The sequence below is a fragment of the Myotis yumanensis genome, unplaced genomic scaffold (assembly GCF_028538775.1).
Source record: "Myotis yumanensis isolate MYYU_CA2020_CCGP unplaced genomic scaffold, mMyoYum1.0.hap1 SCAF_13, whole genome shotgun sequence".
Taxonomy (NCBI): domain Eukaryota; kingdom Metazoa; phylum Chordata; class Mammalia; order Chiroptera; family Vespertilionidae; genus Myotis; species Myotis yumanensis.
In genome coordinates, this window is record NW_027223764.1 from 34,262,511 (window position 1) to 34,285,366 (window position 22,856).

The window sequence follows — 22,856 nt, forward strand, 5'->3', positions numbered from 1 at the left end:
GCACCTTTCTGTGCCACGGAAACATGCCGGTGCCTGTGCAGAGTGAAAGCACCCCTTCCTTCCGCATCAGCACTGCAATCACCCCACGCGGGGCCGGCTCTCCCCTCGCCTTGCCCATCCGTCGGCCATAGGACTGTATCATCTGTTCCCAATTTACACACCCGGTTCCCACTCCACACAGCATGCAAAAAGAGCCCTTCCTGCTTCTCACATTTGCTGGGAAGAGATGAAAAGAGAAAAGAGGCCAGGCAAGATGTGTGCCCTGGCGCACATAGCTACCTTTTTCTTCCGATCCCGGGACCGTTTGCGGTGTTTCTTTTTTTTCTCGGTCTCTTCCTCGGCATTGATTTCTAAATCCCTGTTTTTCTTTAACTGTGAGGCCGCATGAGCCATAATGCATTGAAAAGGATCCTCTCAAGCAGGCAGGGCTTCCCGGTAAAAGGTGATATCCTCAGGCACCTCCGATCAGGCTCGCAGCAGCCTTCCCATCACGGGAGAGAAACCTCTCACTAGAAGCAGGAAGACTTCCAAAATGCCAAGATGCTGTGGACGCTGAAGCTTTTAAAAACCCAGAGGACGGTTTCCAGGCTTCATCCTACACCTTCCTCTACCTGAACCTTCCCACGAGGGTGCAGCCATTGTAATGCATGGACCGGAGTGGAGAGACAGCTGGGACAGAGGAAGCTGTATTATGGCTGTGTCCCCTGCCACCAGCTGGAAGTGTCTAAGTGATTCCTCAGAAGGGGGAACGCTGCAAAGGATGCTTCTCCGGAGGGAAAAAAATCAAGAGTCACCACTCATGCAGGAGCAACAACCCAGCACTGATTCTGAAAACCTATTTTAGAATCCTGCGAGAAAAAGACAGGGCTGCAATTTAAGCCTCACCACTAGATCTGCACAGAGCATAATTTAACCCGTAGCAGAATGGAGCGGTTCCTACTTCAGCTTAACTGCTGATGGTGACAAAATATCTGAAATGAGATTTCACAAAACACATGAAATTTTGCGGTGGGGATCCCGACTGCATTATGGGGAAAACAATGCATGCATTGCTGGTCTCCACAGTGCATCCTTTATGCTGAACTATGAGCCTACATGCATTTTGAGGGATAGGACTACAGAAGGGCCTGTTGTCTTTTTAAAAACAACATGCTGATTACAACACATCACACAGAGAGACGTGCGCATGTTGGTGTATGGAACAGATGCCTGATTCAGAGGAGCTCCCCAGGACTCGCCTCGCATGCGCTCCGAGGGTCAGAGGACGGGGACCTGGGCTGTAATCAGGGTTTCTGAGTCGATAAAATGCAGATTGGCTTTCATGTTGGGGTTTGCTTCAATCACCTTACTATTTTTGCCACCTGAGTCCTCGATAACTGCAGCCTCTGAATATTCATGATGTGAAGTGAAGCAGCAGCAATGCACAAGGCCTGCTGGGGTATCTTCCGCTAGGCTGCACGCACTAGAAGAAATTTAATAAGTCAGGAATACACACACACGCACAGTATTCACATGGCTTTAGCGAGAAATGGCTGAAATATCAGACTGGACCTATATTTGGGTCCCGATAAGAAGCCCTACACTCACTGAGAAAATGAGCAGAAAAAAAAAAAAAAAGATGATGATTTTGTTGAAAACGATGTGTGCTTCCAATAGCCAAAGTCCAGAACTTTGGGAATCAGTGCATTTGACTCTGCAGGGCTGACTGATGCAGGGTGTGAGGCCAGAGCAAAAGGTCCAAAGGGGATGTGGGGGCTCCTCTGGAGGTGCTATTCACTGACTTCACAAAGAGCCCCAAGCGTGAGTTCCCACAGCAACTACACACTGTACTTCTGATTTGGAAAGCACTTCCCCTCATAAGGGGCTTCACAATCTCTGCCAGGCAGCGAGAGGGGAAGGGAGGGAAAGGTATGGGGACCATGGCCATTGCAGTCCCACTACAAGTGGACTGCACTCTCCTCTCGGCCTGTGACCCACATGAAAACCACTCTGGTCAAACAGTTCCTGAGGACCTACTATGTGCACAGGTGCTCCTGTTCTTACTTCCCCCCAGAAACTCTCTTCAGGAAGAAAGCGTCCCAGAAAGGTTCTCATTGCCTATGAAACCATCGCCGGACAAAAAGGAGGGGAAAATGAAGGTGCAGAATTAAATGAAATTTAGATCCGAAAGCAACAAACCATATTGGGATCTTCATAGAAAAATAAGTTTTTCTACCAGGATTTTTAAATTATAAGAGTAATAGGATGGAGAAAAGAAAAAAAAATAAAACTTTGGTATGCTTTCTTCCTGTGTAAAATCATCCCGTACTTTTGAGGAACATTCATCCGATTTCATTCCTTGTTCTCAGCAACTTGAAGAGGACCGCCAGCTCAAAACCTGGCTGGTGTCCCACTGGCTCCGGACCTTTTTTCTTCCTTTATAGACACTAATGAGACTTTAAAATATGTTTCTAAGTACGCCTGATCAAGGTTAACTTGTCCACCTGCGGCTGGCACAGCTATACTTTCCCATTGACCTCTACCAGCCAGAGCGTAGCTGGAAACTAGAAAAACGGGCCACAGGTATTTTTCAACACATTTCTCTCCAGAATAATTCTTTGCCTCCCCAGAATGTTCAGAAGTTGAGAATCCATCGCCAATTTTAAGCTGTCATAATATGAAATCTTTTTGTTATGTTGGATTTGCAGTATGTCAGTAAGTGGTTGATCATCTAATCTAAGCTTGTTTAGATTTTTTTCTTACAGAAAACGTGGGCATTTGTCCTCCATGTTGAAACCAGAAGAACTTCTAGGAGTGACCGTACCAAGGGAGGCAGCCCTGTGGGTCCAGGATTGAGATTGTGATGTTACTAGGGTCTTAGTAGTGCCTTTCTCCTTACCCAGTGTGCGCCCTGACAGGTAACTCTCACGCTCCCTGCGTACTTATTCTCAACACAAAGATATTTATGCAAGAGAGCCACAAATATTTTTTCCTTCAAAACTGAATTGACAGTTCTGCCAATAATTCTAGTAAGCAACTCCTTATAATAGCTGAAACTGAACCATATAAAGAGCCTTTAAACACTTTACTGTTTGGTTGAAGATTTATAAAACTTTCCCACTTAAGCCTCAAGAGTCCATTCTCTCCTGGGAAATTACAGAATTCGAGTGAATCTTCAAAGTAAAAATGACTGTCCAGCTGTCGCTGAGCAAGCAACAGGTCTCTGACAGCAAAGAGGGGGAGCGACAGAAATGGCATCATAGCATTTCTGAAGCAAGGCTCAATGGTCCAGTGGTCACCCCTATACAGGGGACTCTCCTAATCCTACCCCTGCCATTGGCCAAGAGGGTGTAATGGGCAGGACTTACCCAGGAAGGCGATGGCTATGCATGGAGTGTCAAAGCTGTTGAAAGTTAAGGAAAAACAATCTTTTCTCAGTTTTTGTTTTTTTTTTAAGTTCCAGGTTCAAGAATTCTGAAGCAATCCTTTCAAAATAATTTAAAAGAGTGATCTTTCAAACTTTTGCTAGCCACAGACATTTTTCTTAGATAAGTCCTATAGGAAAGGATGATAAATATAACAGCTGAGCTGCTTGGCTGAATTGAAACAGTGGTTTCCTAGAGCCCCAGCTTCCTGGCCCCCTGACCCTTCCTACAGAAGGTAGTCTGGGTGAGCACAATTTGAAAACCAGCACTCGGCAGACAGGACAAGTCCTGGTCTTCTCCGGGCTCGCCTTTGTCACCAGAAGTGACGCCAAACAGTGACTCCTCCCGTTATCATTGTTTGCGGGTAGTTTTTATCGCGCGCTAACAGGTGGCGCGTGGCGAGGGCCATTTTTGCTAATTTTTTGCGCAAATGGCAACGTTCAGTAAAATTACGATAACTTTAGTTTACATATTTATATGTTACCTGCATTCTACCGCTAGTCTATAAAAAAACGTATAAATACGTTTCCCGCATACAATGTGTTAAATGTTTCCTTATGAGTTGGTCCCAAATAATTCCTGATTTCTTAGCAGAAGCAACAAGTTTCACCTAGAATATTTCCTGTCTGTGCGTTATTACAGCATAAAACCAGTACAGAAAAATCAAAATCAAAATCACTTTCCCGTTTGCCATCTATACAGTAATGTTTACACTGTAAATACTTCCTAATCCAGAAATCAAAAAATTATGACTAAGTATTCCACTGAAATAAAACTAAATCAATTCACTGGGATGTTTTACAAACTGCAGAGACCACAGCCAGGGAAAAGTTGCCCCCTCGATTTAACATACACCTTGCCAGGATCTTAAATCAAACTTTGACTCGGACTTGAGCCAATTAATAACTTGACTACTCTTGGCTGCCGTTTTAAATTGTGTCTCCACATTGTTGAGCTGAGCGGACACACAAACAAGAACACAGGTGATGTCTATGGAGATGATACTGTCACTTGGTAATTTTAAAGGGACAAGAGCTGTGCACTTTGAAACGCTATGACATGGCGACGCAGGGAAGTGGAAAATGGGGAGTACACAGAAGAAAAGATCAGAAAAAGAGAAATGGTTCCCGTCTGCCAGGGAGGCCACACCTTTCTGCCCCCGCCCCCAGCTCCGGGTAATGAGGAAAGCGCATGTTTTGATGGAATGGAAACGATCTTATGCTGCACCCACTTCACTTTTCCCAGAAGCAGAGCAGCCTCGCCATAGCAGACAGTCACAATATTTTTCCTTCACAAAGAAAAAATGGATCCATCGTCATTTCATGAACGTTGGCATCCGAGATACAGATGACGCCGAGAGAACCTGAGCAGTTCTGAACACGTGGGGAACAGAAAAGAAACACGCAGTAAACCCGCCCATGGTTACAAGTGACAGAAAGACACTTGGGAAATTCTCAAATTATAGTCATGTATTATTCTTCATCTTCAGATGAGACAGGTGGAGTCCTTAAAAAAGGGGAGGGGGACTGTGACTGGAAAACACTGAGGGACTGGTGGTCCTTTCCACGTTTCTCGGAGGGTGGCCCCTTTGGATAAGTAGGCACTGGCCTCGGTTCCAGCTGCCGTAGCACGGGGTCTGTCCTCCATTCCTGGAGCAGGCTGTCTGTCCAACTAACCGGCCTGACCTCAGCACTGGAGAGCCAGGTGGCCGCAGCTGCCAGCTGCTTCTGCAACCTCACATGAGCGCCTGGGGACAGGCACACGGGAGAGCTTCCCAGAGATCTACCATGCCCACGTTCTCCGGCAGAAAGAAGGGGGCTCATTCACCACACAGGGAAGACCCCCCAAAGCACCTCCTGCACTGTCTGACCCCAACATGCCAAGCAGAGCGCTGGGAGCAAAGCCTGCACCTAAGTGGTAGGCAGATGAAATGTATTGGAGAAGCCACTTCCTCTTGATCCTATAGAAGGAGGGAGCTGGACCAGATGCCTTCGAAGACAATCTCCCATGAATCCAAAATGCTGGGATGTGAGCTGATAGAAGACTGTGGGTGCTTGGAAATAAAGGAAGACATGGAAGAAAGGTTTATTTAAAAAGGAGCTTATAATCTGTGCGGGTCAACGCAGTGGCCACCGGCCATACTGAGCTAGTATTGGGCACTGAAATGTGACCATGTGGCTGCAGACATGAGTTGTTAATTTCATTTAAAATTTTAAAGTCAAACACAGACACAATTGAGACACTGAAACACATTAAAGTATGTCTGGAACAATTTGGATTTGTGAATCTATTTTTTTCAAAATTAAACTTTGTGAAATAAAATACAGATCCGGTATCTCCCATGATAATTTAGCATCCCAACTGAGATATAAAATACACACTAGATTTTAGGACTATGAAAAAATGCAATGTAAAATATCTCAGTAGTTATTGTACATACTGACTCATTTTAAAATGAGAATATTGTGGATACAAGAAGTTAAATAAAATACATTAATTTCATTTTTAAAAACTTTAAATGTGGCTATTAGAAATTTGAAATACATGTGGCTTACATTATATTTCCACAGGACAATGCTAGTCTATATAAACAGTTTATATTAACAAATAGAAAGCCTAACTTTCCAGAAATTATCTTCCTGAGGGTAGATAATTCTACAAACAAGCATTGGAAGCCACACAGCCAGTCATTATGCTTCCTGTTGGAAAAGGCGAAGCACAAAAAGAAAGCATGTTCTCAGGCACTTTGTGCCAAAAGCTGCCTTCACACACTCATGGCATGAACTCACTCCACTGGTCACCATGTTCAGTACCTGGGACATGAGACTTGGTCCCTGCCCTCAAGTAATCAAGGGGGCAGAGAGACAAGTAAATCAACAATTACAACACACGTATAAGTGCTATGGAAGCAGGGGCGGGAGCATATGAAAGAGAATGAAATGGTCAGAACTCACTCAGTGTTTCCAGGTCAGGTATGAAGTCTTTCTTCCCCATCCATAGAATTTACAATTTCACAGTTCAACCCCTTATAACCTAGTCCACCTGGCCAACTGCTCAAGCACCAAACAGGTCATATGGAATTCCGTTTACCACCCAGGCACATGACAGGCGCTGTGATACAATGGTGAATAAGACAGACAAGGCCCCATTTTCTGCAGCTTCCAATCTTCTGGGTAGAAATCAGGGGGAGTAAACAAATGAACAACAAGGAAAGAAGATAATTTCAGATAGTAACGAGCGTTATGCAGAACATAAAGCAGGATGACAACAGAAAGTGACTAGATGGGGAACCACTGCTCATGGACACTGCTTCTTTCCATTTTTAGATTTTCCAAGAAAAGTAAATAGAGATAGTGACCAGCCAATTGAGTTGAGCTTTCCATTCTATTCGGGTAGTAATTCTCCCAAAATAGCCTTCTAAACCGAGACACTGATTACAGGGGCTGACAGTGAGTGTGAAAGGTTCTCAGGCAATGTGATCGATAAACAATAGATATACAACTCTTCCAAAAGATTGATGGAGTATGTCCACCAAGTAGTGAAATACATTTTTCTATGTATCTTCTGGAGATAAGTCCCGTTTCATACCAAACATCACATCTATACTAATAAAAGCCTACGTGGTCATCATGCCCTCACACTGTGATGCTTTCACATGGTAACAATCCATCACCAGGAGGCTGCGTGTGCAATGGGCATGCACGGGTGGGCGGGGCTGCGTGTGTGTGACTCAGCACACATGGATGAGCGGGGACTTGACACTCCACACAGAGGCAGGACCCCCTGCTCCAGCCTACCTCTTTTGGGCAACCCATCGAAGAGCCTCGGATTGGTGGGCAAGTCCTACCTCTGGGGAGATTGATTGCGGGGCTCCCCGCACTGTTAGAGGGCACAGGCCAGGCTGGGGAACACACCCCCCCCCCCCCCCCAGTGCACAAATTTTGTGCACCGGCCCTCTAGTATTCTATAAAATATTATAGACTTGATATTTCACTAAATGTGTTCTTTATTTATATATTTAGTTATTTTTATTTATTGATTTTTACAGAGAGGAAGGGAAAAAGAGAAACATCCATTTGTTGTTCCACTTATTTATGCATTCATTGATTGATGCTTGTATGTGCCCTGACTGGGGGTTGAATTCACAACCTTTGCACATTGGGAAGACACTCTAACCAACTGAGCTTCCCATCCAGGGCTATGTTTTTATATAACAGTCACACTTAATGTGACCCAAAGGAAAGATAATGCAAGCAAGTAAGGAAAAACAGGTCTTCCTCCAACCTTGTTACAAGAAGTCCCTTACCCTTCCTGGTTCCCTGGTTCCACATCTGTAAAAGGATTTCTAAAGTCTCTCTGAGCATCCACACTCTGTGACACTGAAATATGATCGCAGTCAGAACACAATCACTGATTTACGCATTCTACTGCTGGTGTGTTCTGATCCAGCTATAAGGAAAGTAAGTTCACGTTCACAATATTTGTTTCAAGAGGCAACTAAAAGTCAAAGGTATGGAGGAAAGAGGATTTGAAGATTGAGGAAACTGCTGGCCTACTCGGCAATCACTTGCCGACCCTGTAAATGAGGGATGGAGTGGAGCACCTAAGAAAGCAAAGGTTCTTAGTTTTAGAAAATGAAGCATCTGATTAGGCTGATTCATGAGGTCATCTTATAGGGGCTGAGGGGAGGGTAACAACTAAACACGGTGCCGAAGGCTATAAAGTAAATCAGTCAAATATTCAAACAAACTCAGGTAATAATTCTTTGCTATATTGTGGGCCATTTTAACCATGCAGAAATTTATGTCTGACAAAGAAAAAAGAAGTACCATCCTATTTTCTTGGATTTGGCTCGGACTTACTGCCACAGAAAGAGCTACTTGCAGAGTTTACAGCCTCTTCCTTCTGTGAAATTGAAGTAACACTACATGCTTCCTACCAGTATGTTTCAATAGCAAATACTTGTGAAATGATGTGATCACCACAAAAGACAAAAACGGCACACACAAACATGCGGCGTTATTAAGGGGGTGGAAGGCCACACAGACTGACACTCAGGATCCCCAAGTGCATTTAGGATTCCTCTTCTTCCTCCCTATCTTACCTTACTACTTAAGTCTTGGTAGTTTTTTCTTTGATGTTGCTTCAGAAGGCCAATTGTAAATCAGAGTAAGCTCCTTTTTACTTAGCTTTCTATTGTATCATGTCAGGATATAAAGAGAAGAGTTAGTCAAGTTTAAATATTCATAACATCTTGTTTAGGATATAGGGTATATTGTTTTTTGGGGAGAAAGTTATGATGCCCTTTTAAAAAGATAATAAAAGTTGAGAACAATTTTCTTATTCATTTCCAATTTCTCTTTACAAAAACAGCAGGGTGGGGGGAATCTCTTTTTGAATACTGTGAGGTATGGCTTGATTCAGACAGATTTTATCCCAGTCATTTTCGTATCTTCTAAGGCAGGGGTCAGCAAACATTTTTGCAAAGGGCCAGGTAGTAAATATTTTGGGCTCTTCCGGTCACATGGTCTCTGTGGCAACTACTCACCTTTGCTGTTGTAGCACAAGAGCAGCCAGAGAGCACCGAGAGGAATGAACACGGCTATGATCCAACTGACTTTTACAGATACTGAAGTTGAAATTCATTTTATTTTCACATCATCAAATATTCTTCTTCTTCTGATTTGTTTTCAACCATTCGAAAATAAATACCATTATATCCATTGCTAGCGATACAAAAGCAAGGCTAGATTTGAGCCCAGGGCCATAATTTGCAGACCCCTCTTCTAAGGCATCATATGTTCTGAGGGTCTCCAAGAAAGAGAATGAATGGACAGTAGGGTCAAAATACTATTGATGCTTGGAATATCCATGTACATATGCATGCACATGTACATACATATGCGTATGTGTGCATGCATGTAAGTACACATGTATGAATGTGTATTTACATAATACCCATGGAAAACTATCCTTTATATTTTAACCTGTCATTTGAGTGATGGAAAGGAATTTTACTATGAACATTTTCTCTACTATGCAAGATAAGTCAAATATCTTTATTAAGTCACTCAGTAACAAATATTTATTGGGCAATTCCTTTATTGAAGTAGCACATGTATTTAAGACATCTAAATTCAACAAGTGCTCCTAGAGCAGCCATGGGCAAACTACGGCCTGCGGGCCGGATCCGGCCCATTTGAAATGAATAAAACTAAAAAAAAAAAAAAAAAAAAAAGACCGTACCCTTTCATGTAATGATGTTTACTTTGAATTTATATTAGTTCACACAAACACTCCATCCATGCTTTTGTTCTTTTAAGAACCCATTGTGGCCCTCAAGTCAAAAAGTTTGCCCACCCCTGTCCTAGAGTGACGGTGAGTAAGACCAATTTTAAGCAGTGCAGCTGATTCCATATTGCCCTTCTATTAGACTGGCAACTGTCTTGGAGTGAGCCCCCACCCAGTAGGACCATAAACAAGATATTCTCTATGCCATGTGCAGAACATCTGGCTCACTGGGTTCTATTTCCCCCCCTGGGGTGGGGCCAGGACAGAAGTTCTTGCTCTGTATTTTAATTTACTATTCTACTCTACATATGTCCTAGGACAGTGGTTCTCAACCTTCCTAATGCGCGACCCTTTAATACAGTTCCTCATGTTGTGGTGACCCCCCAACCATAAAATTATTTTCGTTGCTACTTTATAACTGTAATTTTGCTACTGTTATGAATCGTAATGTAAATATCTGATAAGCAGGATGTATTTTCAATGTTACAAATTGAACATAACTAAAGCATAGTGATTAATCACAAAAATATGTAATTATATATGTGTTTTCTGATGGTCTTAGGCGACCCCTGTGAAAGGGTCGTTCGACCCCCAAAGGGGTCGCAACCCACAGGTTGAGAACCGCTGTCCTAGGAGATTCCTTCCATTCCTTTGTAGAGCAAGGCACAGGGATAAACAAATATTTATGGAGTATCTCCCATATTTCTAACCCTGTGCTAACCCTAATGGAAATTAAACAGAAAATGCATAACCTTTTAAAAAATATCTGAATCATGATTACAGACTTACATGCTTCCTTTGGGTATTATTTTATTAAATTAACTATTGACAAACCTCCAAGTTTAGTTCAAGAATGGTGCAAATTTCAAACAATTATCTGGCAGTTAAAGAGGTGGAGGCTCTGGGAAGAACAAGCTTAGGTCTCTGAAAGAAACTATCAGCTCTGAGGGAGGTGGACTGTCCTTCAGGAACTGTAAGATCAGTTTGCTCTCATTTTCCGCCCCCAGTCCCTCCCCGCCCCCACACACATATACTGAATGGCAAATCAGAGAAAGGGACAGGACAGATGGCTTTGAGGATTAGCAATGAGAAAAGGCCCAAGTTTCACCTCAAGGTTGTTATTAAATTCTAGTACAGATTGGCAGCGATACAAAATTTGGGCCATCTGAGAGCTCGTTGGGAGTCTTGGTCCGGTTCCTAATGAGCAGGTGCTGACATGGAAAAAGCTGCCGGCAGCACAGTGCTGCAGCAGGCGCGGGGCTGCTATAGTTACTACCAAGGGGTGCTGAATCTCCCCCAGTCCTGCCTCCCACCCAAGGAACAAACCACTCGCTCAGCTCTGCACAGCAGCCAGGATGTATGCCTACCTGCAGGAAACCAATCAAATCAATCAATAGGAAACAAGAATTGTGATCTATTCAGCAGTTGTGGTGATTTTACAATCTTTTGGCCCACTTTAAAAATTCTCTCCATTGTATGTTTCATTTAAATCAAATTGAATTTGGGGCCCAGGAAGTTTCAATGCCCCTTACAGACATGTGTGTGCATTACAGATTGCAAATTACATTAACCATTTCTTAGATGGAAACTGGCTCAGTCTATTTACCGAGAATAAAATATACATCAAAACTTCAAATACAGTTTTGTTTTTCAGCCATGGTACTAAAATCCAGTAAAATTAGGCCAAATTATATATTCCACCAGTGACAATAGTGATAACTGTGGGATTAATTACAGGCGTGTAATGTATGTTACCCAGTTAGTGAACTCATCAGTTATGTATATTGCCAACGACAGCACAGAATTCTGGCTAGCACTCTAACACAGATGCAATACCTGTGTCTATTTTTAACAATAATTTTCCAGCCAACTTATTTTTTTAAGCTCCTATGAATACTCAAGTTATAAAAATAAGAAATCTAATTCTGCTTCCAACCAAGTTTTAGAAGTCTTATAAACTTTTTTGTAAACTCTCTTTTTTACTCTTAAAAATAAAAACCTGATAATTATTAGAAACGAATTTCCCTAGTCTTTATAAGTTCCTGTGAATGTTAACAACAAAAACAAAATTCCTAACACAACTAATGCATTCCATAAGGTCATTTTCTATTAGGATTGCAATAAAAACTGTCTTATCAAAAACAGATCATCTAGAGTTTTAACTTTATAGAACTGATAAATTTTGATACTTCTTATTATTTAGAGAGGAGCAATAAAAATAGAAATAATTCTGCCTGGCCAGTGTTGTTCAATGGTTGTGGTGACCCATGAATTAGGGTATCATTGTTTGATTCCAGATCAGAGCACATGCTGGATTTCGGGCTCAACTCCTGGAAGGGGGCATGCAAGAGGCAGCCAATCAATGATATCAATGATTTTTTTCATCATTGATGTTTCTATCTCTCTCTCCCTCTCTCTATCTCTCTTGGAAATCAATAAAAATATACTTTAAAAAAATAGAAATAATTCTGAAAATTGTGACTGTCTAGGGCTTTTTAAAAAGTAGTTTTTATTTATTTTTTCAGTGCTATAGATCAAAAACAGGAAAATAAAGATCATATTGGTGAAATGGGTAAAGATGATCCAAACTTCTTATTGTAAGATAAATAAGTTATGGGTATGTAAGGTACAGCATAGTGATTAAAGTTAACAAGACTTTATAATTTACTAGAGGCCTGGTGCACGAAATTCGTGCATGAGGTGGGGGGGTCCCTCAACCCTGCCTGCACCCTCTCCAATCCAGGACCCCTAGAGGAATGTCCGACTGCCAGCAGTAGGACATCCCTCTCGCAATCCGGGACTGCTGGCTCCTAACCGCTCCCCTGCCTGCCTACCTGATCGCCCCTAACGGCATGTGCCTGCCTACCTGATCTCACCACTAACTGCTTCCCCACCAGCCTGATTGCGCCCCTGCTTCCTCCCCCGCCAGCCTGATTGTGCCCCTGTTTGCTCACCTGCACCGGCCTGATCATGCCCCTAACTGCTTGCTCCCCTGCTGGCCTGATCGCCCCTAACCGCCTCTGCCTCGGCCCCACCACTGTGGCTTTGTCTGGAAGGATGTCGGACGTCCAGAAGATATCCAGTCGATCCGGTCTAATTAGCATATTATCCTTTTATTAGTAGAGATTTGAAAGTTGCTAAGAGATCTTAAAAATTCTCATCACAAGAAAAAAATTATAATTATGAGAGGTGATAGATGTTAAAACTTATTGTGGTAATCATCTGCAATATATATACATATCAAATCATTATGTTGTATATCTAAAACGAATACAATGTTATATATCAAATGGAAAAAATTATTGCCACCATTCAAAAATAACCACCATTAACACTCTTTTTGTATATTCCTCCAAGCCTTTCTTTATGCATACATGTATTTGTGTGTAACTATTTTACCAAAAATATAGTCACATCAGGAGCTTCACAATGTGCTTTTAAAAATATAGTATATATTAACTACATATAATGAACATACCTGCAGGTCATTAAATACTCTTTTATAACTTTTAAAATGGTTCTATAATATTCTGTATAATAAATATACCATACTAGAGGCCCAATGCATGAAATTCATGCAGGTAGGCCTTCCTTTCCCTGGCTGCTGACACCGGCTTCCCTCTGGCACCCAGGACCCAGGCTTCCCTCGCGGCCCCGGCTTTGTCCAGAAGGACGTCTGGTCTAATTAGCATATTATGCTTTTATTATAGATATTTTGAAGGCAATCTCCTTCCATTAGACATGTAGATTACCTCTAGTATTTCCATGAGAAAAACAATACTATGAATAACAACTCTTATCACCAGATGAGTTCATATAACCATCATTTAGGATAAATTTCTCAAGATAGATTCACCAGAAAGGTGAAACCAAGTTCACTTAATGGTCAGGCTTAAATATATATCAATGATTGGTAAAATTAAATGGCATTTCTATTATCCCATTCCCAACTCTACTTATATTTTCTATGTCCAAAAATTGTTCTGTCAACAGACAGGACAAGAAACCTAGGTAAATATATTTATTTTTATATTATTAAATATATTAAATTACCGATGCTAAGGTAAATTGCATGCCTTTTATTTTACCTAAAATTTATCCACAGCTGAGAATTATTTAGGAATCAAGCTGTTTTATAAGTCCAATACCAATATATTAATGATAACATTCATAGTGCTACATTTTGGATTCTTAAAAGTATTATAGGTCAAGAAAACAGCTTGAATCTTTATCAGTTTGTGGTTGTGTAGATACATAAATAATCAAAATCTTTCTAAGTATTAATGGGAAAACAGACACCAAAAAACTTCATGTTCTTTAAAGTCCAGATAGAAGCATGAAGACTATTACTATTGTATCACAATATTGATAAGACCAGAATTACACTAAATTACCAATTCATAACAACTGGATTATAATATTACGCTTTAATATATGGTAGATTTCAAAGTGTTGCTAACTCTCCCCTGCCCCACATCCACACTCATTTGGGATTGGTGGGGAAGTCTCTTTTTCCATGCTGTAAATGTGGGTTGTTCTCATGAACTACTTCAGTCCAAAGAGTAGAAAAATTAACCATTTTTTGCTAATCCTAAGTCTAGACCTCAAGAAGATTTGTAAACGTTCATTCTCTCTAGGAACACTGCTGAGCCACCATGTGAACAGCTGGGTTAGCTTGATAGATGAACAGAGACATGTGACCCATTATCCCCATGGCTCTAGCCAACAACCATCCACAGCTTCAGAAGCAGGGCCACCTAGCAGAGTGGCAGTTGATCAGAGATGCCTGTGCGAACCTGCCTTGCTGCTCTCAGCCCAGATGGCCTGCCCACAGCTAGATAAATGGTTATTATTTTAAGTCACTAAGTTGGGGGTAGTTTGTTACACAGCACAAATAACAAGTAGGACAAATTATAAATAGGAATAAAAGAGGGACTATTACTACAAAGCCTACATATATTAAAAAGATAAGTAAATATTAGAAATGACTTTTTGCCAATTAAATGCAACTTGCCAAAACTGATACAAGATGAAAAGAAAAATCTTAAGACCCTATGTTTTGTTTTGTTTTAAATTGAAATCATAAAACCATCCCACAAGGAATACTTCACACAATTTATTTCCACTGGTAAGTTCTAGCAAATATTTAGCAAAGAAATATCAATATTACACTGACTCTCTTAGAAAATAAGAGGAATTAGGGACACTTCAACTCATTTTATGAGGACAGCATAACATTAATACCAAAACTAACAAAAAATTAATAACAAAAATTCAGAATGATCTCTCTCACCAACATAGATGCAAATGCGAGTATATCTCCCATGGCAAATGAAACTAAGGATAAAATAATCAAATGGGACTACATCAAAATAAAAAGGCTCTGCACGGCAAAAGAAACCATCAACAAAATGAAAAGGGAGCCCACTGTATGGGAAAATATATTTGGCAATGATACATCAGATAAAGGGTTACTATCCAAAATATATAAGGAACTCATACAACTTAACAAAAGGAAGACAAAAATACCAATTAATAAATGGGCAAAGGACCTAAATAGACATTTCTCCAAAGTGAACATACAGATGGCCAAGAGACATATGAAAAGATGCTCAAAGTCACCGATCATCAGAGAGATGCAAATTAAAACAACAATGAGGTATCACCTCACATCTGTCAGAATGGATACCATCAACAAATGACAAGTGCTGGCAAGGATGTGGAGAAAAGGGAACCCCAGTACACTGCTGGTGGGAATGCTGGTGGTGCAGCTATTATGGAAAACAGTATGGAGTTTCCTCAAAAAATTAAGTATGAACTGCCATTTGACCCAGTGATCCCACTACTAGGAATATATCCTAAGAAACCCAAAATACCAATCAGAAAGAATGTATGCACCCCTATGTTCATAGCAGCACCATTTACAATAGCTAAGATCTGGAAACAGCCCAAGTGCCCATCAATAGATGAGTGAATAAAAAAGCTGTGGTACATTTACACCTTGGAATACTATGCAGCAGTAAAAAAAGAAGGATCTCTTACCCTTTGAGATAGCATGGAGCGACCTGGAGAGTATTATGCTAAGTGAAATAAGCCAGTCCGATAAAGACAAGTATCACATGATCTCACTCATATGTGGAATTTAATGAACAAAACTGAAGAAGAAAATAGGTTCAAAGACATAGAAGCATGGACATACTGTGAAACTCTCAGAGGGAAGGCAGGGGAGGTTGGGAGGGAAGAGACCAATAAAAGAATCTGTATGCATATATTCATAACCCATGGCCATAGACAACGGGGTAGTGAAGACCTGGGGTGGGGGTGGGGGCCTAGAATGGGTCAATGGGGGGGGGGGGGAAGGGGACACATGTAATACTTTCAACAATAAAGATTTTAAAAAATAGATGTAAAAGTGATTTGGAAAACATTAGCACAATCAAAGGTAGCAACAGAATGGGGATTATCCCAAGAAGGCTAACTTGGTTTAACATTTAAAGAAAAAAAAGTTAATGAAGGCAATATATCACAATAAACAGAAACTTCCTTATGATTGTTTCAAGAGATGCAGACAACTGACAAAATTCAACCCACTTAGGATATTAAAAAGAAAAAAAAAAAAAAACACCTCACCAAATTAGGAATAGAAGGAAATTTCCTCAGTCTGATTTAAAAATGTCTATGAAAGACCTACAAAAGCTATTATTATACATAATAGTGAAACACTGAATACTTTCCTACTAAGAGTAAGAACAAGGTAAGTTGTCCACTCTTAGCACTTCTATTCATCATTATATGGGAGGTCTTAGCCAGTGTATGAAGACAAAGAAAAGAAAAAGTCACAAATATTGTAAGGAAGAGTAAAATAAACTCTTCTCACAGGTGACATGATGGTTTACATAGAATATCCTAAGGAATTTACAAACTCCTAGAACTTAGCTTGTTTTCAGGATACAAGATCAATATACAAAATTCAGCTGTATTTTATATGCTGGCTGCAAACAATTGAAAAATAAAATTTTAAAAAATCCACTTTTAAAAGCACCAAAACCCATGAGATACTTAGGAATAAATTTAATCAAAGACATGCAAGATCTCCACATTGTAGATTACAAATCATTGCTGAGAGAAATTAAGAGTGATCTAAATAAACATAGAGATATACCACATTCATGGACTGGAAATCCCAACATTGTTAAAATTCAATTTTACTCAGGCCTACAGAGTCAATGAAATCCTAATCATAACTCCACCAGTTTTTTTAAAAAATAGACAAGTTTATACTGAAATTTGTGTGAGAACGTAAGAACCTAGTATATCCCAAGAATGCTTGAAAAATAAAAAAAATAAAAAACAAAGCTGGGAGACTTACATTACCTAAATTTAAGATTTCCTATAAAAGCACAATACTCAAGAGAGTATGATACTAGTGTTAAATAGGTAACAGAACAGAAATATACCTACACTTACATCTGTGACTTATTTACAATAAAGACAGAAAGCAATTCAATAGGCAAAAAGTCGTATGAACAAATTGTGCAGAACTGCATACCCATATGCATCATAAAGAATGTCTACCCCCACTTTACACTATACACAAAAAGTAATTCAACTTGAACAGACACTTACAAATGGCCAACACATAAAAAGTTGCTCATCACTACTAGCCCATCAGGGAAATACAAATTAAATCCACCATGAGATTCCACTACCATCTACCAAAAATGCTAAAGTTAAAAAAAAAACAACTGACACCACCAAATGTTGGCAAGAATGTGGGACAAACAGAACTCTTTTGTTATTGGAGTTGTGAAACTGGAGTACTTTGGAGGAAAAAAAGCTTGGTAGTTTCTCATAAAACTACTCTATGGCCCAGCAACTCCACTCCCAGATGTTTACACAGGTATTTAAAAAGCATGTGTCCACAAAGACTTGTATGAGAATGTTCACAGCAGATTTACTCATAATAACTAAAACCTGGAGACAGCCTAGGTATCCATCAACACTTGAATGAATAAACACACTGTGGTACATTCATACAATTAATATTGCTCAGCAACAAAAGGCAACAAAGAAAGTCACATGGAATTCAAACACATATGCTGAGTGAAAAAGATCAGGAGAGTGGCTGCCTCTGGGAGTACTTTGAGGTGGGAACTGACTGAGAAGGGGCATGAGAGAATTTTCTAGGGTAACAGTAATGTTTTATATCTTAACAGAAGTCACCTGTAAAAAGTCATCAAATGGTACATTTAAGTTTTGTGCATCCACTATATGTACATTTTACCTAAAAAAGTAAACACATACTGATCTCCAGTTATTCGTACTGATGTCTACACCTTACTTTGAAATGCATAAAAATAAGATGAATTGATGGGTAAACAGAGAGATTGACATATAGATAGATAGTAAAACAAATATAGAAAAAAATGTTCATTATAAACTATAGGTGGTAGGCATATGGGTGTTTATTTTACAGTTCTTCCAACATTTTTGTACATTTGAAAATTCTCTTAATAGCATGTTAGGAGAAAAACTAACTGTACCACATGGTAGACCACTTTTGTTTCCATACAATTTTCATTTATACGAAGTTCCTTTCTCACAACCACCCTGTGAAATAGACAGGGCTGGCATCATGAACTGTGTCTTACAGCTGAAAAAACTGCCTCATCAAGGACTTTGCCCAGTGTCTGGGCAGCACATAGCAAACTAGCAGTTCAAGAGACATCAACTTTTTCATAAAGGGCTTGATAGTAAATATCTTAAGGCATTCAGTTACTACCACAACTACTGTACGCTGCTTTTGTGGCATGAAAGGAGTCATAGACAATTTGTAAATAAATGAACATAGCTATCTATATATATAAAAGCCTAAGTGACTGTTCAATGGGTAGCTATGATGCACACTGACCACCAGGGGTCAGATGCTCAATGCACAGGCATGGAAACATGGAACAGACTGATGAATCCCAGAAGGAAGAGATTAACCAAAGATCTTATATGCATACTAGAGGCCCAGTGCATGGACTCATGCACCAGTGGGGTACCTTGGCCTGGCCTGCAGGGATCGGGCTGAAATCAGCAGTCTGACATCCCCCGAGGGGTCCCGGATTGCGAGAGCACAGGCCAGGCTGAGGGACCCCACTGGTGCACGATTCCATGCACCAGGCCTCTAGTGTTCAATAAAACTTTATTCACAAAAATACTCAGGGACCAAGTTTGGCTTGTGAGTTATAGTTTACTGATCCCCAGAGGTTACAGATAAACCTGTGTTTTATGTATCTTGTGAGCTTATTATAGCAATTAAATTAGATAACTCCTATAGAGTAATTAGGACAGTGCCTATTTTATAGCAGGTATTCAATAAATGGTGGTGGGTTTTGTGTGTGTGTATGGTTTCTCTCTCTCTCTCTCATTACCTTGCTTTTTCTCATTTGCTATTTTTGCCACTACATCTCATGACCTGGGTGAATTATAACAAGAAAAAAGCTGCTTAATGTTGCTCAACAAAATTAATTAACCATAGTGGACCTTTTGTTTAGTAAATCCATAAGAGTTGCACTGTAAGTGGAAATGCTTGATTTTGCCTGCATTTTCTAGGCTAACTTTCATAGAAATGCATTGAAAGCCCTCTGGGTTTTCTCCTCTGTTATAGCACATGGTGGTCCCAGTTATCTCCCTCACTCCACACTTGAGAAAACAAATTGGTTAACTCTTGCTTTTGGGTTTTAACTCTCAGCCCATTTTTCTAACTTGCATGATTTCATTCAGTTCTTTATGCCCAGCTGTGCCCTTCTCCTAAGTCCCACCAAAAACTGAGCTTATTCTTAAATGTATAGTGCCTTTACCTTTGGCCTCTCTTCAAACACTATAAAGCAACTGAGGCAGCAATGGTGAGGATGCAAATTATCTAACCATCAATTTATTAATATATTAATGGGCAAAGCTGTAAGGGTATAGTCAACCATTAGGTTACAAAGGAAGAGATTTATTTTACGTTCTTGAGTAGCTTACAAAGTAAGACCATAATAACATTAACAGATCCGCTAAATGAGCATTTATTATGTGCCAGGCATTTTTTTTTACCCATTTCATCCTCACATTCATCACTATGTATAAAATACCTACTTTGTGCCAGGTTTTACATAAATTACCTAATGAATCTGTACCCAAATCCTGAGAAGTATTAACATTTCCACTTATAAATTGTGTAAAATTAAGCTTAAGGGTAATTAAATTGCTTTCTCAATTTCGCATGGCTGGGGATTGGTAAAGACACTATCTAGCATAGACCTAGCATTCTGGAGACTTTTAATATTGTGAATATATATCTGATGTCACTTGTTTAGTGCATTTCTGAATTGCTTTGCCCTTCCATTTTCAGTACGTTTGTCCTGTGTCAGGACTGAACCCAGAGGCTCATTCCCTGTGACCGTTCCCCAAACCTCCCACACTGCTCTGTGAATAGTGGGGGATCAATAACTTTTGCTAATTCTTACCCTCAGCCCCCACCACCATCTGTTCAGGCAACTCATTTTCCAGCACACCCCCTATGTGATGTGTTCTCATTTTATTCCTAGCTTCTCCAGAACTAATCTGTGGAAGACAATAGAGTCAGGGACTCCCTCTCTTATAAAACACTAAAGGACCGGTGCACGAATTTATGCGCAGGCAGTTGGCCGGCCGGCCCTGATCCCTGGTGGAACTCCCAGTGGAACTCCTGGTCGAACTCCCAATCGAGGGGACCATTTGCTTATTAGCCTTTTATTATAGGATTCTTGCCACTTCGAACTTTGCCATTATACTAGTACTTGAACCATCAGCTATGCTGCGCATGATTCCTGTCACTGTAACAAGAAGGAAGGTCTCTAGAGGAGTGACGGAAAAGGAAAGAAAGCATCAGCTCTCCACTCCTCTAGAGGATAATGTGCCATCTGAAGAGATACTTCCTCCCAGTGTGTTTGTGTAACACACATCAGTCAGGGGGGCCTGGAGTTGGAGCATTCCTCTCACAGCAGTGGCTTCCTCTCTCTTTCTTCCCCCACAGCAGGCTTTTACACAAACTCCCATCCTTCTGAGTCAAGACTCCACCTTCTCAGATGTGCTTCTGAGATCAGCTAATAACACTGGGTGCATTAACCAATTAACAACAGTGAGGCGTTCAGAAAACAAACAGGCAGGGAGCAATGCTATTATTATGTGGCTGCTGCCTGACACGGTTGTCCTCTCTAAGCAGACAGTGATGTCAATATGTCTAGGAAGAAAGGCAAAGTGAAATCCTTACTGCAAGTTGCCAGCTGGGTTCAAATGCCTTTCCCCTGAAATTAGAGGCATAGCTACTACTGCAGTGAGGGTAGTAGAGGATTTCTCCTTTTTTTTAAGTTTATTTTTTTAAGGCTCCCTTCCTTCACTACTGTAGCCATGCAGCCTCATTGTGCATTGCTTGAAAATTAGCTTCATGAAACTTCCCAAATAACTTCTCTAGTTCTAGAAAGGCCAAGAGAAAACGAGAGTATTATTTTAATGTCTCTCATCAATTGGTATTAGTGGCTCCTTTCTGAAATGCACTTCCTGCAAACATCCCTCACACATCACATTGTAGTGAATACCGGTCTACTTGCATGCTAGTTATTAAACACACACACACACCACCACCACCACCAAAGTTCTATTTTGATCAAATAAAAGATGAATATAAGAAGGCTTGGAGTGATTTACTTTCCATTGGTTATTTTTTTTTTTTAAGAAACTGAACCTTAGGAAGTACCTTTGTAAAAAAAAAAAAAGTCTCCTTTGCAGACCCAGCCTGCTTTACCGTTGAGCATCAAAGTCCTTCAAGTCTCCATCCTGGGCCATCTCCTCCCTCTGTATCTCAGCCCTGGGCCATCTCACCCCACCAACAGCTTCAATGATCACCCATATTAGATGACTCACAGCCCAGACCCCTTTTCTGAACTCGGGACCCACAATTTCAACTGCCTATGACGTTTTCCTTGGATGTGTCAAAGCCAACAAGGTAAACATGTGATCCACCCCAACAAATGGACCACGCTCCTTAGCTAAGTGAATGGCCCCATCATCCATTGGACAGAAGCTTCTATTACAGTGATGGCGAACCTTTTGAGCTCGGTGTGTCAGCATTTTGAAAAACCCTCACTTAACTCTGGTGCCGTGTCACATATAGAAATTTTTTGATATTTGCAACCACAGTAAAACAAAGACATATTTTTGATATTTATTTTATATATTTAAATGCCATTTAACAAAGAAAAATCAACCAAAAAAAAAATGAGTTCGCGTGTCATCTCTGACACTCGTGTCATAGGTTCGCCATCACTGTTCTATTACCTCCTTTACCATGGGCCACGTGCTCTGACCCCCGCTTCCCTTTCAGCTGCATCTTGCACACGTTCTTCCCACTCCACATGCTCCAGCCACTCTGGTCTCTGTCACCCATCCCCCCTCCATGCATCACCCAGACGATGCCTCCTCATCCCTCAGGCTATAGTATATCCTTGACATACTGACAAAGTAGATTCCTTCTATTGGAGGTTTAATAGTATCACACACCTCCCTTCAAAGAACTAGGCACAGTTTCAACTTTCCATTTTTTGTGTGTGTGATTATTTGATTGATGTCCCACTTCCTTACACTGGGATGCAAGCTTGATGGGGGAAGGGACCCTGTCTGCCTCTATTCACAATTGTATTCCATAGAACTGAGAATGGCTGACACTTAATAGGCAGTCCTCATTAAATATTTGTTGGAAGACAGAGTGGGGAAGGACAAAACAAAACAAAACAAACAAAAAAAACCCACCCCAAGAATATTTGTGCTTATCAAACTGTGGTTGGTATAGCCGAGACTGGCTGGTTATTCTCCATACAATTTCCATCCTGGTGCTGGGCAGGTAACTTAACTACCTTTCTCAGCCTCCTTGCAGCTCGATGAAGGCGAAGTGACTGAGAATGAAAGGGATGCGGACTAATGTGATAGATGGCACCTCCGGGCCTGGGCTTTACAAACTTCCCACACAGTCTTTGTCCCTCACCCCTCCCTCTTGTCTAATGGCTGCTGACCAGCTACCTAGGGCGTGAAGAGGGACTCCAAGGGCCTGGTGGATATGGAGCCCCTAACTGGAAGGGGCTGAGACTCCAAATG

At 40.8% G+C, this 22,856-nt stretch overlaps 1 protein-coding gene across 3 annotated transcripts in view; it reads right to left on the reverse strand.

Annotated features, from left to right (window-relative positions):
* ANK3 (ankyrin 3) overlaps nucleotides 1–22,856 on the reverse strand; it is a 469,334-nt gene that overhangs the window by 305,459 nt on the left and 141,019 nt on the right. The window contains exon 1 of one of the 3 annotated variants that reach the window (XM_070432805.1): nucleotides 280–712. The exons of 1 other annotated variant lie outside the window; for it this stretch is intronic. In XM_070432805.1, coding sequence (XP_070288906.1) covers nucleotides 280–393 — 114 coding nt within the window. In that variant the 5' untranslated portion in view covers nucleotides 394–712. Of the gene's footprint in view, nucleotides 1–279; nucleotides 713–22,856 lie in introns of those variants that run through there. One more of the 3 variants, XM_070432807.1, reaches the window with a different exon arrangement.